The sequence below is a fragment of the Diabrotica undecimpunctata genome, chromosome 2 (assembly GCF_040954645.1).
Source record: "Diabrotica undecimpunctata isolate CICGRU chromosome 2, icDiaUnde3, whole genome shotgun sequence".
NCBI lineage: Eukaryota > Metazoa > Arthropoda > Insecta > Coleoptera > Chrysomelidae > Diabrotica > Diabrotica undecimpunctata.
In genome coordinates, this window is record NC_092804.1 from 119,421,886 (window position 1) to 119,442,530 (window position 20,645).

General features: G+C 32.5%; 1 protein-coding gene across 1 annotated transcript in view; it reads left to right on the plus strand.

Moving 5' to 3' along the window:
• Positions 1-3,184: 3,184 nt before the first annotated feature.
• The window catches only part of LOC140434823 (antichymotrypsin-2-like), a 45,985-nt gene continuing 28,524 nt past the window's right edge, over positions 3,185-20,645 (plus strand). Inside the window, exon 1 of the mRNA XM_072523384.1 lies at positions 3,185-3,387. Within this exon, the coding sequence (XP_072379485.1) occupies positions 3,277-3,387 (111 nt within the window). The 5' untranslated portion in view covers positions 3,185-3,276. The remainder of the gene's footprint in view (positions 3,388-20,645) is intronic.

Sequence of the window (20,645 nt, forward strand, 5' to 3'; positions counted from 1 at the left end):
CTCGGAATATCTAACAGAGAATTCAAATTAACAACCATACCTTTGAGCAAGTCAAAGAATTTACATATCTTGGATCGCTAGTAAACGCAACAAATACGACAAGCGACGAAATAAAAAACGCATAGCCATAGCAAACAGAACTGTTTACGGTCTCCAGAAACATTTAAAAAATAAAAATATAAAACGTGCAGTAAAGCTTAATATATACAAGACCTTAATAAGACCGGTTTTAATATATGGGGCTGAAACGTGGACCTTATCTCAAAATGATGAAAAACTTCTTGATATTTTTGAGAGAAAAATTCTTAGAAAGATTTTTGGGGCCGTAAATAAAAATGGGCTATGGCGTTGAATATACAACTTTGAACTATATCAGTCATACACCGATCCAGATATTGTGAAATTCGTTAAAGTGCAGAGACTTAGATGATCTGGACATATTGCTAGGATGTCAGATCACGAATACATGAAGAAATTAACATTTTCAAAACCAGAGGGCACAAAAAGCAGAGAACGACCACGAATGAGATGGATTGATGATGTGGAAGAAGACATACAGATTTTAAGGGTTAGAAGATGAAGAGAAGTTGCCAGGAATCGACAGGAGTCGCGACCTCTTTGTGAGAAGGCCAAGATCCACAACGGACTGTCAAGCCACTTATGATGATGATGTTTATTTAAAATCTACATCATTACAAAGTATTAATTAAATGTGTTCATCAAACAAATAATATCTCACCTTACTCCATTTTGAAGTAGATCTTGGGGCCAGGTTCTATCTAGCCTTGTTGGGGCTGGAACATTGTTGAATAATTTCCTTACTAGCTCATTTTCATGGTGAATGGTACGTTCATTTTATGACTCCGTGGCTCGATGGATTTCTTCTCTCCCGAAAGGAGTCTTTAAGTCGTAGTGAAGTGTTTGATTATTTACATACCATGGTGCATCCGCCATCGATCTGAGCACTTAAGACTGGAAGCTTTGAATGATATTTAGCAACGTTGGCTTCGCAGAACCCCATAGGTGCAGTCCGTAAAACCAGATAGGTTTGAGTATGGCTTTGTAGAGAAGAATTGTGTTCTGAATGTTAAGTTTAATTTACGTCCAAGGAGCCAAAACATTTGCCGAAATTTTAAGTTGAGCTGTCTTCTTTAGTTCTGGATATGTTTCTTTCAAGTGAGATGGTCAAAATGGAGGCCAAGGTTCTTTAGAACTTTAAACAACAATAAATCAGGAGAACCAGGAGGAAACTAATTAAGTACACAACATAGAAACTATACAGAATACTACAGCCAATGATCAGCAACGCTATTTAGAGCAGAGAAATTTGCGAATAAAAATTCTTTTTCGTGAAACTTTTTAATACAGGTGATTAAAAATTGCTTTTGATAAATTTGATGAGAATAATAAATATGTATGTAACTAAATAAACATGCATAAGATTAAAGCCTTTTTTTACTTATGAATAACATATATATATATATATATATATATATATATATATATATATTACTAAAGGACTAAGACAAGGATGCAGTATGTCACCCATACTGTTAAATTTATATATTGAGGTAGTCCTCCAAAATTGGAAAAAAACTGCCAGAGAATGGGAATCCCCATAAGAAATGACGTACTGTTATCCCTGAACTTTGCAAATGACAAAGTCGTCCTAGCTCAAGATTTTTATGCTCTGGAATTTATGATAAAGCGTCTATACACAAAATATATAAAATGGGGGTTACAAGTCAGCATGAAGAAAACAGAATGTTTAGTTATCAATTCAGATGCAAGGTTTGAAGTATTGATAGACAAAGACGTGGAAATCAAACAAGTGGAAAAATTTTAATATTTAGGTGCACTCATTAACGTCTTGAAAGAAAGCAGGGACGTAAAATTTTAGGATGTCTGAACTAGTTATGATGGGATCGCAACATTTCCAAAAGGAACAAAAAAAGAATAGGGCAAACCATGGTTGAATCAGTTCTTTGTTATGGTTCTGAAGTATGGACAGTTAATACAGACGTGAAGAGAAAATTGTTGGCAGTTGACATCGATTATTTGAGAAGAAGTTCTAGAACATTAAGGCTGGAAAGAAAGACCAACGAATCTATAAAAAATAACATAAATGCTACAGAAACGGTCAGTGGCAGAATAGAAAGAAGAGGTTTAAAATGGTTTAGACACCCAATAAGAATGCCTGACGAACGTTGGCCTTAAAAACTTTACAGATGGAAATCCTCTGGAAGAATAAAAAGCGGTGGGCCTCGACGCTCATGGAATGCAGGAATTAGAAGAGCGATGGAATCGTGAGGTTTGGAGGAGGAGCGTGCCTTGGACCATGAGCAAACTGGATTGTATTTACAAGTTGGATCCTATTTGATTTTAAATTCTAACGAAGAAAACTGGTAGGCCATATGGAAAAGTTACACAATTTTTTTACACAAAAAAACGTAGAAAACCCTAAAATAAGAGTTTCTAAAGATATTTTTATTAATTTATTGCTTAGTTATTACAAATATGGCTTTAAAGTCGATTTTTTAATAATTGTCCTGGCTGCGTAATACTTGAAACTGGAAGCTAAATACAAATAACTGTTTGCCACCCTAACCGTTAAGCTCCAATGATGGAGGAGTCACATGAAAAAGAAGAACTGTTTTTGTAAAAATAAAACGTTAGCAGATTTTAATTATTTGTTCTTTGAATGTGTTCAAAGTTTCATCAACTAGCCAATGCCTTAGATTTTGTTGCTTATTTTAGGACTTATTAAATGTATTACATTTTAATACGATTTATTAAAAACATTTTCATCAACCGACGTTTCCTCCCTTTATTTTATATTTTTGATCTACTTAATGTGAACTGGATTGACGATAAAGATATGCACCACGACCATACGAAAAAGAATAATGGAAATACACAATAGGAAAGTTGTGGTTCAAAATCTATCCCAAAGTCTGTTATGTCCAAAATATAATAGAACAAAGAACAATGGTTAATGAAATCTCATAATTTGACTGAGCAAGTTTAGGTTTTTTTTTTTAATTTGTATGTGAATAATAACAAATATACGGTAAAGTTATTTTTATTATCAATTAATGTTTGTATTAAAAAACAGTTTTTAATTAAATATAAATAAATTACCCATTTTACTGATAACCAAAATTGACATAAAAATATTTTGTAAGCTCAACAAGGAACCGCTTTTTCAATTTAAGTTTTAATTCCAGCGATTTTCAAACCAATATCTAGTTAACTTGTGACCACCAAATTGGAAAGATGCGTTACGCAATAGTCTTTTTACTACTTGTATCTATTTTTGGATGTTATGCTGTCAATTTGAAGAGTATTGTTCAGGGCAATGATAAATTTACAGTTAATACATATAAGGTAAAAATAGTTGTTTTATTATTCAATACTATGAAAAATATTAATTTTAAATTTATGTTCTCTGTTTATAATATGAAAAAAAAATTACTGAAGGTAGTAGTAGTTATTAAAATAGTATTTAACTGTCTGATTTTAATATTAACAACAATTTTTAAAAGCTCTTGTATATCACATTTAAGTTAGAGTTTACAGTGGGGATCAAATTATTAGAGCCACCTAGTAAAATTCAATTTTTTTTTACAAAAAGGGCATATAATTGAGCTGTATAATATATTAATTCGTTTGTATCCATTATAAAAGTACAATAAATAGTGTGACAATAGTATCACCACAGCGGGCGTGTCAATACATGTCTCAGATGCCATTTTTTTGGGAGTGCTGTCCAGCCTAGCTTGCAATTCGTGTGCATATTATTTTGTATTCTTGGTGTTAAGAGTTATAATAAATCGTTTCCATTGCTCTTTAGTAACATTATGACAGTGGTATACTATTTTTTGTGAATTACACTTACCACTCCAAGAGAAAGAGAAAAATAGCATGCATCTCTAAAGTTTGAAGAAGTTTCAACTGTGGAGCGTATAAAGAAAAAACTTGACAAAAATTTGGATTTGACTCCACGTCGCAAACAAAAATGTGGTCGAAAAAAAATTACAATACAATCAAATTTCTTACTTCGTAAGAAAAATTCGAGATATTGTCTTGGCAAACAGAAAACAATCTCAAAGGATTTTAACGAAAATGTTGCAAGAGTCTGGCATCAATATTTCACCAAAGACAGCACGTCAGCGAAAAAGCTCACATCAACCATAAGGAAAAAAGGCATATTGATGATTGGAATCATCATGTTTTTCGGACGAATCTCTCGTGCAGATCCTCATGACTAGAGCTAAATTTGTGAGAAGAAGACCTTAGGAAAAATATAAAGCGGATTAAGTTATAAGAATAGTAAAGCACCCCCTGAGCATCATGTTGTGGTCTATCATAAGCAGTCAAGGACTGGTAGACAGTATTTGAGAATACTGCAAAAAAATGCTTCCCAGATCCTGGAGTAATTCCCGAATAATAGTTTCACTTTTATGTATAACTGGGCGCCTTGTCAGTAGGTAAAAACTACAAAATTTCTTGCTGATAACCAGATAAAGGTACTTTGACTGGCCTGGCAATTCGCCAGATCTGAATCCAACAGAAAACCTTTGGAAGCTTGTGAAGAAAAAAAATTTTAATGAAATTATAACCACGAAGCGTCAATTGATCGAGCGTTTAATATCAGTATGGCACAGAAGTGGAACAATCCATCAAAATTGCCAGTGATGGGTAGAAAGTATGCCAAGAAAGTGCCAAGTAGTCATTGCTGCAAAGGGTGACACCAATAAGTACCTATTAGGCTTAAGGCATGATTTTAAATATTTTCATGTAATAACTCGTTTCTATTTTAAAAATTGTAAACTTTATTAGGTTATAAATCAGTAAAACAGAATTAACCACAAAAATATGTTATACAGCTCAATTACATACCATTATTAAACAAAAAGTAAAACTTTATGGGATAGCTCCATTAATTTGATCACCCACTGTAAGATCAAGAAATGAACCATGCTGGGTATCAGTGTTACCTGTCTCTTTAGATAATTGCGGTAATACATAATTTAAAACAAGAAATCAGTAAAATTATTTATATATATATATATAGATATATATATATATATATAGATCTAGCGGTTAATGAGAGCTCCGTACTAAAACGGTATTATACTAACTCCAGGCGAATATACACCGTGTATATTATTATCTGGGTAGCGCTTTATGTGGACTCCGACCAACACGTCGGATTAAGTGGACTCTGTAATACGTTAAAACACTTTTGGGATCCGTATACATTTCTTTGCGTACCCAACTAAACTCCTCCGATGTTGCCAATAATTTGATTAGTCGTAGATTTTTAAATTTTACAGCAGGTACGTTTTGGAACTTCAAATTTATTTAAATATCAATCAATTTAGTCATCGAGAAATTTCACAAATACGTACTTGGTTAATGTAGTTAAATATTTTAATAATTATAATTTATATTACTTGCTTTAATTATAGATAAACTGAAATTAGTGTCTATTATAAACTTTGAATAGGCAAGTGTCCATGTTTATGTACTAGAATTTTTTTTAATACATTGGCACTGAAATATTTATTATATTATAAATGTACTTTCCGATGTTTCGATTGCTATAGTGTATGACTTACAATATTTGTTTCATTAAGCAGTAAAATTTAAATTAGAATAATTTATAAATCAATCTTAAAATTATAATTTTTTACTGTCTAATTTAAATATTTCGATTTTTTAATGTAGGGAATTCAATATACTACTATACTTTAGATACACATAAACACATAGATATAATATTTCGGTGTCTTATGGTATAATTTTAGCCAACATATCTATTACAATTACATATAATATGTTCGGCCTTATCGTTTTAAATACTTTGTCGCTTGTGCAAGCTATCATTGTTTTCAATGTTAAATCATTGTTTTTTGTATCTTGCGTTGTCAGGCATATAATTTTTAATTTAGAAGTACATGTATGTATAATATTCTTTTTTCTGTCACTTGGTTTAAATATAGTACACTTACATTATTCTTGCTTATTTATTTTTATTCGTAATACTTATAAAGTATGTAATAACGTACCCGTTGTTGCAAAAATCAACAACGGGTACGAAAGATATCAGGTATTAGGGGTAGTATTTGTCAATCGAAATGCCGCTTACGACATATTAAATTAGAGAAAATTTCTCCAAAAATTCTATGACGTCCCCTTAGATAAAAACATCACTTGTTTTATTCACAATCTAGATTGAATTGCTCTCTTCTGTTGATTCGCTTGTATTTGTTTTTCATTTTGTTGATTTTAAGTAAAACATTTTTCGTGTTCTCTTCACTTTGTTGAAGATGTCGCAGACGGGAGAGAGTTTCTTATGAGATCAATATCAGTACCATATGCTACAAGTGCTTGGTACTTTGGGCCATTAATGGATTGCATTTTAAATAGGCGATTTCTATTTTAGTAAGCTGTTCTTTAATTTTTTGAATATTTGAATTGAGAATCTGTATATTATTCGACTGTTTTATAACAGTGTTTCTTGTGTTATAGAATATAGTGCTGTTTATATAGTGCTGTTTAATAATAATAAAGTTCAAGCAACAATTCATATATGCAATAACTTGGTACTGATATCTCTGCTCCCCCATACCAGGTAGCAGTCCCGAAAACATTAAAACTGCTACACTCATGCTTCCTATTATCCAACGATTAGCCAGTCCAGGACTATACCCTTATTATGGTACTAATATTGCTGCTGTCCCTTATAAGTGAATAAAATATGCAAGGAAGGTTTTGGCAATTTAATAGGATTTTTTATGTTAGAATATTATTACTCCGAGAAAGTGAAAAATATCTATTTGTTATACGGATTTAATCTATAGATGAAATATTAGAATGCTATTAGCAGCAAATAATATGGCAGATAATATGCTGGAATTAGCAGTAGCATGTACTAACAGTGGCCATACCTAGTCCACTGTTAGTACATGCTTTTAGAAAAGAGAAAGCCAACTTATCCAATTTAAAAGCAGACAAAATCAATTCCAAATATGGATCGTAAGCCAATCCCGTATGTAAAGACTCTAAAGTAATAATTAGTGAAACTGTAAGCCAACAGCATAAAGTGCTGGTACTAGATATACAAGTAAAATATGAAATAAAACCAAAATATCGAGAAGAGTCACAAAAACAATTAATTGACGTTAACAAGCGACAAAGTAGTTCAATTTAGAACAGAAATAAAAAAAGAATGTGTTGGAATATGGAAAAAGGTCATAATGAAATTTGGAGAAATGTGTCAAAAATTATTAAAGAGGGTGTAACTAAAATACTTGAAAAAATCTCAGAAAATTGACTTAAAAATTGGTAAATATAAATAGTCAGACGATGTTTAAGACAATATAAAAGACAAGAGAAGATTATATAAGGAGGGACAAGAAAAAATATCAGAATAAGATTATCAAAAGTATCAAATAGATAAAGAGGAAGCAAATGTGCGGTAGCACAATCTAAGGTAGCAGCGCATGAAAAGCTGTACAATGAACTGAGTACTAAGAAAAAAACATATACAAAATTGCTAAAAGTGGAGCAAAGAAAACCAAAGATTTTAATCAGATTAAATGTATACGAAATAAATACATTAAACTATTTATGCAAGGAAAGGATGTAAAAAATAGCTACAAGGAGTTCTTTAACGACCAATTAAACTAAGAGTTTGAGAAAGCATCTATAGAGGCAACAGAGACAGTAATAGCAATGGTGCCGAAAATGACGACCGCGGAAGTAATTTAAGAGCTACATAAGATGAAAAAAGAAAAGGCATAGGTCCTGATGGCATCACTGGATATATATGATCAGCATTAGGAAAATCAGGAACAAGTTGGCTAACAGGACTATTTAATAGAATTTTGAAAGTAAGGCGAATACCGGATGAATGGAGAAGTAGCATTTTAGTACCTGTATACAAAAACAAAGTAGATGGTAAACTCTGTACAAACTATAGAGCCCTAAAACTACTCTGTAACACCATGAAACTATGGGAGAGAATAATTGATAGTAGGATACAGAAAGAAACAGAAATATTCAGTTTAAATTCATGCAAGGCAAATCAACAACGGATGCAATTTTTATCATAAGGCAAGTAATGGAAAACTAATGTTAGAACAAGTGAGGGTAAGACTGATAAATTTCATTTGAGAATAGTATTGCATCAGTGGTCAGTGCTAATCCCTTATCTCTTCTAATTAGTGTTGGAAAAATTAACGAAAACATGTCAAGGAGATATTCCTTGGTGCCTGATGTATGCTAACGATGTGGTGTTAGTAAGTGATAAGGAGAGATAATTGAATTAATGATTGAGACAATGGAGATGGGCGCTTGAGCAAAAGGTCTAAAAATAAGGCAAACAAAAACAGAGTATTAAAGTGTGCATTTAAAAACCAACTTCAGCTTTACTTTAAATCAGGTTATATTTATTTATATAAGTTAATGAAACCAATAATAAAAAAAGGAGCTGATTCCAAACCGATAATTTTTATTCAGAGATAAAAAGTATCTCATGATTAATTGAATATACAGAATTATCGATATAACTAAGTGAGAAACTTGTTGAGAAATACGTTTTAGAAAAAAAAAATTGTGCTAATCTTTTTTGACATTGCTTAGGCCTTTGCTAAAGTATAGCATGGGAGTTTAACCTACAAATAGTATACCTATTAGAGCCTAAACTAAACGAGTCCAAATTAATTCACGTCAAGTTTATACATCTGAAAATCTAAAACATTCAATTTACAAAAAACGATGTCTAAATACCTTATGCATCTTTCACAATTACCTGTACCAATGAGACCTGTACTTGACACTTCTATAGTATATTTAAAAAAAAAGGGAGGAACTAAATTATCAGAAAATGTATCCGCAACTCCTATAGTCATTAACTTGGTACTGATATCTCTGCTCCCCGATTTCAGTAAGCAGTCACCAAACCATTAAAACTGCTACATCCATGTTTCCTATTATCCAACGATTAGCCAGTCCAGGACTATATGCATTATTATGGTAGGTACTGATATTGCTGCTGCCCCTCATAAATAAATAGAATATGCAAGGAAGTTTTTGGCAATTTAATACGGTTTTTGTGTGTTACACTATAAATTCTCCGAGAAAGTAAAGAATATCACTATCCGCTATCCGAATTTAATCCATAGATTAAATATTAAAATACTATAGAATAATGCTATTACCAGCAAAAAAACGGTATAATAGTAACGATAAAACCAAATAAATATTTATTAACAGACAAAAGAGATGATGTAGAATAGAGCATATAACGCAACAATAGACCCATAAAATTTTGAAAAATTGGGGCGTTTTAGATATCGCAGATAACGTTGTCACATAAGAGATAAAAGGGAAAATTCAGGTAGCAAACTGATATATGTATCACCTCATAACACTTTTAAATCCAGAAGTGTAATGCGAACTACTAAAATCAGGATATATATAAAATAATGTAAGTAAAACTCAGGTATTACTGAGATCAGGGTTGCTAGAAAAGCCCTCAGAAGTGTTTTACGACCGGGAACTAATGCTAAGGTCAAACAGGTATATAAAAATTGCACCGTCGTACAAGAAATTAAATCTCAACGCTAAAGTTATTGTTTTGCACTTTGTCTTGATTTGTGATCTTATTCATAACATAATTATCTATTTCTTTCTACGACGCTCAATCGGCTCTTATTTTATTTTTTCATTGTTTGTGTTTTACTTACGTACGTAGATTCTTATTTTTTTACTGCGGGATGTATTTTTGGATTTAATTTTTTTGCTTTAAACGTAGCAATTGCCAGCTTGTATTCTGTTGTTATTCTCTTTTGTAGTGTTTTTGTTAAAAGTGCTTTTAAATTCCAAATATTTAGACCGATGAAACATTTCAAAGTGATAGCCATATATTTTTTTATTATCGTTGATTTGGAGGACCCTTTTTTGCGCTTTTTTCTATTTAATGTATTAATGTTTTTTGCTTACCAATAATTATTTTCGCTACTATATTAAACTTATCGTCGAAGGTCCGTATAATATGAGGACCTTAATTATTAAACTGTGAGATTTTCTGTATTTGCTTTCCGGGAGATGCTCTCCAAAACGATGGTAAACACGATTGGAGACAGGGCATGTTCCTGTTTGAGGTCACTGGACATTTGAAAGTAAGTTGGCAGTTACTTTTCTTATGTATGCCTAGTTCTTCCATAGCATTTTAGTTACAATCCTATAATTATATCATATGTTTGTTGAAAATCTATAAATAACTAGCTTAATGTTTTTTTTTTATTCCCAACATTTTTCATTAAGTATATAATAGTGAATATTTGATCAACGGTTCATTGAATTTTCCTAATTTCGCATTAATCTTTCCTAATTTCACATTTGTGGTTGCTGGATGTCAAAGAAGACACCATTTTCCATAGCGGGTACTATGATTCCAATGGGGTAAAGTACAACCTACATATTTGTTGCCAAAATTACTTTGCTGCTGTATCGAGTACCGTTTACTGGTATATGAATTTTGTTACGAATTTATACTGTGTGCTGAACTTTATTAAATCTTTTACCGCGAATTGAAAAGCATGTTTTAACCTTTATTTGTAACATTTTTGTAGGATTACATTCGTCATCAAATAAACTCCATTTCCGTTATTTCCGTTACCAATAACTTTTATTTATCACGAACCGCGAGCCGAAAGCCGAAAGTACCATGGCTGAAAAAACATAAAACGCGGTATGATGGTAGCTCGACGGGGGGTCGAGTACACAGTGTAAGTAGAGCACTCAAGACGAAGAGTTGATATGCATATGACGGCATCTCATCTCTATACGACGTACGACGAAAGACGATAATATTTTTGCTATTAAGCCGCGGACCTATTTTAAGTTATAAGTAGTTATTGTTTACGTTAGTTGCATTATTCATTCCTGTAATTTACAAGTTAAACAATAAAGTGTTTGTTTCAATTCGGATCGACCCGTGGCCTATAATTATTAAACCCTAGACGACAAAGAAAAACCCTACATTTTGGGGGCTCGTCCGGGATGAACGATAAACGATAGCGGATAGCAGATAGCAGATGAACGATAAACGATGAACGATGAACGATAAACGATAAACGATAAACGATGAACGATGAACGATAAATGATAGCAGATAGCAGATAGCGGATAGCAGATAAAGGATAGAGGAACAGGATATTATATGATTGACGACACAACAACGCCTTGTTTACCAATACCAACTCAAGTAGATGTGCCAAGAACGAGCAACAGGAGCAAAGAGGATATAAAATCTCAACCGATGAAAGATGGTAACGAATTAAAAAACTATTAAAGATGATTTGCTAAGGTAAGAGTTATTTTTCAACATTCTACCAAGCAAATAAAGACAAAGAAGATAACGTTATTTATATTTATATGACATTTGTGTTTTGAAAGTTTTGCATTTGTTTATATAACAGAATTAATAGTATAGTAGATGAACTCTCAGTAAAGACGCACGTGTTTCTTATATGAATGAACTATTTTTATTTGACCTATATTTAATTTTGTGACTATAATAAAAACATTTTCATACATTTTAACATTTATGGTATCCGGTTTTTAAACGTTTATGAGTCTTAAGAGTGAATTCCGTAATAAATAGAAATCAATTATAATAAAAATTTTATTACTCCTATTTTTTGTCGACGATATATTTCTGTTTTAGATTAGGAAAACGATAATTTATGTAGGTTTGATAGCACAAATATGCGTTATGGTTATTAAAAGACAATAATCATTTTTGAAAAGGTTTAATTTTTTGCATGTTTATAGTTTATATGTAGTTACATATATTTTCGGTATTGTTGGATATTTTTTTAAAAAAATATTTTATTATTATGGCAACTTTGGGTTCTATCGGTAATATTGGCTATAATATTACTCATGCTAAATTGAGAGTTGCTAAAATTTTACATTATATTTGTTTTACCACTGATGGTGAACCTCGAAAAACTAGAAAAGCTTTGCGTGCTTTTCCTGGATTTCGGCTTGACGACACTTCCGAACAATTTTTGAGTAAATGTCAAGACGTAAGTGAAAATTTTGATCTTCCTGATTTAATTGCGGTATGCCAAATTCTTGGTTTAAATTATAAAAATGAAAAGCATGACGTGGTTGTCCGTATTTGTTCATTTTTGAATACCTTTATTAACGACGACGAAACTGAAGACGACGAAGAGGAGGATGACGTATCAGATATAGACGGGAAGACGATGAAAGACGTTCGGAAGACGAAAGACGTGAAGAAAAAGAAAGACGAAGACGTGAGAGAAGAAACGACGAGGATAGACGAAGACGCGAAGAGCGAAATTATGACGAAGGACGACAAATATGTGATGAAAGACGTAGATATGAACGAAATAATGACGAAGAGAGACGAAAATACGAAGAAAGGCGAGATGACGAAGATATTTACATACATGAAGAAATTGGACAAAGGAGTTATAGCGCAAGGAATGACGCTGAAGTTAGATCCGTGAATACTGGAGCGACTGGTATAAGACGACAAGAATCATTTGCATTAAGTTTTAGAGACGTGGAGGACAGCATAAGATCATTTGATGGAAAAGACGAATATCCTATTCGCACGTGGATTATCGAATTTGAAGAAGTAGCTGAGATAACAGGGTGGAACAACCTACAAAAATTAATCTATGCAAAAAAATGTTTAAAAGGACTCGCCAAATTGTTTGTGCAATCAGAAAAAGGCATCAGAAATTGGCCTGAATTGAAGAGACGTTTAATAGAAGAATTCGGAGAACAGGTAAATAGTGCGCAGATACATAAAATGTTGATGACGAGACGAAAAAAATTTGATGAGACTGTACAAGAATACATGATTAAAATGAGAGAAATAGCTAATAGAGCTTACTTAGAACAAGAAGTTGTTATGCAATACATAATTGATGGAATACAAGACGAATCATCCAATAAACTAGTGCTATATGGAGCAAAAAATTTTGCAGAGTTTAAGGAGAAAATTAAACTATATGAGAGGATACGCGGTAAGAAGGCTACTGGACAAGCTCAAGTCTTTAGAGCAAATAAAGAAGGATTTAAGAAAAACGAAGACATCGTTAGAAAGGACAAAAGAGAGAAGAACGACGTGAAAAGAGAAAACAACATTACTTGTTTTAATTGTGGAAGTAGAGGTCATAAATCTAAGGATTGCCCAGATAAGTTTAAGGGAACGAAGTGCTTTGGTTGCAACAAATATGGGCATGTTTCAAGTAAATGTCCCAATAAAAATTCGACGAAGGCTACTACAGAAAACACAGCTTTAAATGTAATTGAGGTTCAGCCAAAAACGGCGGTTAAGCTAACAATTAATCAGATCACACTAACAGCTTTATTTGACACAGGAAGTGATATATGTACGATAAGAGAAGATGTTTACGATACATTCTTTAACGATATTTGTTTAACACCCAACACCATAATTTTGAAAGGCTTAGGACAAAATGCGAAAGTTAACACATTAGGATCATTCTCTACACAAGCTGACGTTAACGAAGAGAAGTTTGATCTAACATTTCATATTATCCCAAAAGCCGCGACATCTTTTCAAGCAATAATTGGAAATAATATTTTACAACAAGCATATGTTAGTATAAGAGATGATGGGATAGTAATGCATAAGAGGACGAACGAAAACTTTATTATGCACATTATGCTTGACGAAAAAGATAAAGAAGATGAAGTAAAAGTAGCACACATTGAAGACGAAAAACACAGAGAAATTGTTAGGCAGTTAATGGAAAGTTATGAACCAAAGAAAACGAAGACGACAGAAATTGAAATGAAAATTGTCTTAAAAAGCGAGGAACCGATTTATGAAAGACCCAGACGATTATCTGTTTCTGAAAAAGAAGAGGTAGACAGTCAGATAAATGAATGGTTAAACGAAGGTATAATTAAACCTAGTTGTTCAGATTTTGCCAGCCCAATAGTATTGGTAAAGAAGAAAGACGGTCGGACAAGAATTTGCTGCGATTATAGAAAAGTAAACAAAAACATAATAAGAGACAGATTCCCACTTCCCCTCGTTGAAGACGTGCTTGACTGTTTACAAGGTGCAAAAATTTTTAGCACGATTGATTTAAAGAACGGATTTTTTCATGTTCCCGTAGAATTTAGTAGTACTAAGTACACATCGTTTGTGACGCCCAGCGGACAGTTTGAATTCCTCAAGTGTCCATTTGGACTATGTAACAGCCCAGCAGTATTTCAGAGGTTTATTGCTCACATTTTTAGAGAATTGACGGCTAAAAAATACGTAATTTATTATATGGATGATATTATCATTCTGAGCTCTGATATAGAAGAAGGGATATATAGATTAAAATTAGTATTGAAATTAGCACAAGAATATGGACTGGAAATTAAAAAGAAGAAATGCCAATTGCTGCAGAAAAAGGTAGAATTTTTAGGATTTATTGTGGAAGACGGAAAAATTCAACCAGGTGATGCGAAGGTCATAGCAATAAAGAAATTTCCTGAACCTAAAACTCAGAAACAAGTTCAATCTTACTTAGGGCTTACAGGTTATTTTCGAAAATTTATAGCCGGATATGCAAACATTGCAAAACCGTTAAGTGACTTACTAAGAAAAGATGAAGAATTTAGGTTTGAAGATAAGCAAAAAAAGGCTTTTGAAACGCTAAAGGAAAAACTAATAAGTGAGCCGGTGTTACACATTTATCGACAAGGTGCTTATACGGAACTTCATACTGATGCCAGCCAGCATGGTTATGGAGCATGTTTACTACAGCGATCAATTGACGATTCCAAGCTCCACCCAATATATTACATGAGTAAAAAAACCACACCTGCAGAAGAAAAGTACACCAGTTACGAGCTAGAAGTACTCGCTATTATAAGAGCGGTAAAGAAGTTTAGAATATATTTACTTGGGAACAAATTCAAAATTGTTACAGATTGTGACGCCTTTAAGCGAACTATGGACAAGAAGGACCTTACAACAAGAGTTGCACGATGGGCACTGATGCTAGAGGAGTACCAGTATGAAATTGAGCATAGAAAAGGTGCTCAGATGTCTCACGTGGATACCCTTAGCCGGTATCCAAAAGTTTTAACGGTTACAGAAGAAAATGGTGTAATACAACGAATTAAAGTGGCTCAAGATAAAGATGAGCACATTAAGGCGATAAAACAAATACTTTTGACAGAAGCATATGAAGATTTTTACTTAGAGCACGAAATATTATACAAGTATGTCAATGGATTAAAACTATTAGTTGTACCGAGAAATATGCAGACTGAGATAATAAGAAGAAGTCACGAGGTAGGACATTTTTCTGAGAAAAAAACTGAGGAAGTAATAGCTAAAGACTTTTATATACCAAAGATAAAAGAAAAAGTTAAAAATGTTATTTCTAACTGTATAGCATGTATACTGGGAAGCAAAAAGGAAGGAAAAAAGGAAGGGACACTTAACCCCATACCAAAACTAGACGGTCCACTGCACACATACCATGCGGATCATTTGGGTCCATTGCAGTCTACAAGTAAGAATTATCAGCATATACTTGTAATTATAGACGATTTTACCAAATTTGTTTGGCTTTACCCGACGAAGTCCACAACGACGAAAGAAGTTATAAGTTGTCTTGAAAAGCAACGAAGAATATTTGGAAACCCTTCTCGAATGATAACCGACCGAGGTACAGCATTTCGATCAGAGGAATTTGAAAGATATTGCCAAGAAGAAAACATTCAACATGTTCTAGTGACAACTGGAGTACCACGAGGAAACGGTCAGGTTGAACGAGTGAATAGAACAATCATCCCTGTTCTTACCAAATTGAGTTTAGAAGAACCTACGAAATGGTATAAAAATGTTGACAGGGTACAAAATGCATTGAACTCTACCTATCAACGAAGTATAGGTACTACACCTTTCGAAGTATTGGTTGGCGTAAAAATGAAAAATAAAGATGATATTCGAATCAGAGAACTCATAGAGGAAGAGGTGATTAAAATATATGATGAAGAAAGAAAAGAACTTCGAGAAAGATGTAAAGAACAAATATGTAAGGTACAAGCTGAAAACAAAAAAGGGTATAATTCTAGAAGAAAACGTGCAAAAATTTATAAGGAAAAAGATTTAGTTGCAATAAAAAGAACCCAGTTCGGCCCAGGACTTAAACTCAAGATAAAGTTCTTAGGTCCATACGAGATTGTCAAGGTTAAAGATAACGATCGTTACGATGTTGTTAAGATTGGTGAGCATGAGGGACCAATGCGAACATCAACGTGTGCTGAGTATCTTAAACCGTGGGTCGACAATGAAAGCGACGAATCCGAGTCGGATTCTGAAGAGGATGGCCGAGTGTAGGATTACATTCGTCATCAAATAAACTCCATTTCCGTTATTTCCGTTACCAATAACTTTTATTTATCACGAACCGCGAGCCGAAAGCCGAAAGTACCATGGCTGAAAAAACATAAAACGCGGTATGATGGTAGCTCGACGGGGGGTCGAGTACACAGTGTAAGTAGAGCACTCAAGACGAAGAGTTGATATGCATATGACGGCATCTCATCTCTATACGACGTACGACGAAAGACGATAATATTTTTGCTATTAAGCCGCGGACCTATTTTAAGTTATAAGTAGTTATTGTTTACGTTAGTTGCATTATTCATTCCTGTAATTTACAAGTTAAACAATAAAGTGTTTGTTTCAATTCGGATCGACCCGTGGCCTATAATTATTAAACCCTAGACGACAAAGAAAAACCCTACATTTTTCGTTACCGTTTAGTGAAACATTATACGTTTATCTAAATAAGTATTTTTGCTTTACATTGGTATTTATGTGACAATTAGCTGTAAAGTCATTAGTCTTTCCTGTCGTGTCATATTTTCTTGATTTTTTTGTAGACAAGCGGTTTAGTTTGTGTAATATAATATCCCCAATTCGTTTCATAATATATTGTTTTCAAAACAGCTGTTAGGCGAGTTCATTCACTTTTTAAAGCACTTTGATTTTTAATATTTTGACCACGCATATTTAGGTTTTCCAATATTTGCGATTTGTATAATCTTTATGTATATAATTATCTGTTTATTGATTTTACTTTTTAAATAGAGTTTGGAATGGAATATTCCTGTTTGAAATCAATGTACATTTGAAAATAAGTCGACAGTATTCTTTTCTGTAATGGTATTTCATAGTTTTATTCTTATGATTATATCAGTCTTTGTTTAAAATCTATAAATAACTAGTTTAATGATTTTTTTTGTATGTATTCCCAACATTTCTCATTAACTGCCTAATAGTGAATAATTGATCAACGATTTATTAAGTTTTTCTAATTCCACACTAATATTCACCTACTTTATAGTTCACCTATTTACTCAATCGTTCCAGGTGTATTAGAAAAAATACTGTATATCCTAATTATTAATAGAGATATAGCTTATATATAGCTTATAGCGCTATAGTTTGTGCAGTACATTTTATTATTCCTTTTGTGTATGGGTATACTTTTCAGCAAGTTGGTACTTGCTCTTACTTCTAAATTGACAGATCAGCTGTTTAACTGCCTGTACTAAACTTTCTTTTTCATTTTGCAAATATATATAAAATTCATAAAAATCACTCTGACATACCGATGATTGAAATATTGGATACCCTATACTATTTAATCAACGGAAATACTAAGATCACACGGAAAGAATATTATGGGTTATTTCTGGTTTCGTCAAAATTTAAACTGAAATTACTAACAAGAAAGTGCTCTCACTTCCACATGTTGAAATTGATATATAGTACCAACAGATGCTAGTCATATACCATCAACACTAATAAAATGGAAACTAACAAATTAATGTAAATTTCATTTAATCAAATGTACTAACCTTAAAAATGATCATTTAACTAAACACACCTCAAAAATATTTACAATAAATTAAAAATAGCTTAAGCGTTATAAAAGTAACAGAGCAGCAAAGCTCACAGCATAAGAATAATAGTGCCTCGTACTTTTATATAGAAATTTGTTGACAGACAAATATTTATTTGTTTATATACTAGGTTTTAAAAAAAATGTACTCAAAACAAATAAATATTATCTAACAAGTGTTTTATTCCAGTTTCATATGAAAGCACCAGATCTTAGATATTATAAATTTCGTCATAGGTGCAAATTTGAATTGAAAACCAACTCATAGAGCATATAGTGAAATATAAATATCTTAGCCCTCTATTGCCCCTACTTTTTTGTAAACTTGTTTGTTTATAAAATGTTTTAATTTGTATATGTGCTCAAATATCCATTTACAACAACTAGTAATTTTTTTAGATTTTTTAAATTTCGTTTGGGAAGTGTTTTGGGAGTGTTTAGCAAAAACTAACGAAACAAGTTATATACTTATTTATTATGCCATTCAAAAAAACAAATATTTGTAGTTGTAAAACATAAAGCAACTTTACATTTATCGCACATTACTTTAGAAGTATTACAGCATCCTGGTTTTTTGCATCTTCCCTTTTTTTCAGAAATTACTGGCCTTTGGTCAAGCCTAACTTCCTTTGGTAGTACAATAGCAGTAGATCCTCTCCTCTGTTTTTTTACAATTTCGTTCTCAATTTCACTGAGCCTGGGACGTCTTTTGTTTTTGATCTGGTCAGTTCTTACTAACAGTACGCTACATAAGTGGGAATTAAACTGTAACAAAGGCAACTGGTTTTTCTTTTTAATTTCAAAGTAATCGCAATCACGAGGATGCAACAACCAGCTGCTAACAACAGCTAAATCCAGAAGGTGAAAAAATATTTTTAGATACCACTTTTTAGATCTTATGTCTGTTCGGTAAAGAGCAATTAGTGAATCCATAAGATCGACACCTCCAATAAATGTATTATAAAATTGCACTGAATTTGGACAGCATACAATAATTCTTGATTTTTGTTTTTTATCCCACCTCTTGACTAACGAAGTAGGCTCAGAACCAACAAATGTACTAAGCAAATTAACCGGTTTATTATCGTACCACTTTAACGCTGTTTGTCTTATGCCATTTACTGTAGCGTGCTTTTCTTCTACAGTACCTCTGCCCTGTTTCTTCATATTCTTGTCATCAGAAAAATGGCAATAAGGCAATCTGTTTGGAAGAACAGTTCCCAAACATTGCAGTCCACGTTTTTCCATTTCAATCTGCAACTGAATGCTATTGAACCAGTTGTCAAAATATACTTTATAGTATTTGTTTGGTTTGACTATCTCACACATTCTTATTACTACATTACCGCTGGTGTCTACATTAGGTAAATGAAGAGGATGTTTAACAGTTCCTGTATATAATTCCCAGTTATAAACAATACCATTGCTATCACACAAAAAAAATGCCTTGTATCCCCATTTTTTGGGTTTGTTCTTCATATATTGTTTTAAAGAATGTGCCTCTTTGAATGGTATCATTGGTTCATCAATACACAATTTTCCACTCATTGGAATACTTTGAAAATTTTAAACTAAACCGTTGATGAACGATTTAATTTTGTATAACTTATCATTATTGTTGACCATATTTTCGTTATTACTGAAATGCATTTTAGTTTTTATTTCTTCCCAGCGATTCCTAGATATAGTATCGACTATTTGAGCAACACGTGTTTCCTTCTGCCAAAATGATCTTGTCCTTGGCATGCCATATATTGACATCAGTAGAACAGATCCAATAAATTGGTTTAATTCTGTTGTCATATGTGTCATATTTAATGGTTTATTTATATTCTTTTGCAGTGCATACAAATTACTTTGTTCTATTATGTTTTCCAGCATATTGGTAGATATCATCTTTTTAAAATAATGTAGAGGGGATTCCGGTTCTAATAATTTGCATGCTGGTAAATTACCTTTCCATTCTGGAATTGGAAATACTGTTCGGGAACCACTCTTCCACTGAATGTTTTTTACGATCATTTTTGACCTTTTGAGCACATTTTGTTCAGTGTGTTTTTCTGTTTTATCGGTATCGCCCTCATCTTCATCTTGGTCTAAATCTAAATGGGTATCCTGGTCTAAATTTGCTTCGTACAAATCGTCTTCATTTTCCATTTTATTTGATCCTGGATCGATTGATATCTGAGTACCTGGAAAATTCATTATTACTTTCTTATTATCACTATCAAAGTCAGAGTCTTTGTATTCCTCGGATATTTACTGCTTTTCCCGTAGAACGTCTTTGTATCCATCTTAAAGAAATAATTTAAAATAATATGGTCCAGCGTGGATTCAAAGCAACATACCTGTTTTTATCACAGTACTGAAACAACACAATAAAATAAACAAATGTCAACGGTAATCAATATCTAAATGCTGATATAATGCCTCTGTATGTATTTTTATATAAATTGTACACAATTTATAACAATAAATCACGATCGAAAATACAAACTAATAAGGCAGTCATGTCCATTTGACATATTGTTAAACATTTCCATATAGGTTTCATCATAGGTTCACAAAGTGTATTAAAATTTATAACCAAATGTTGTCTGAAATTAACAGAGGGCATACTAGAGTCGGAAATTGTTT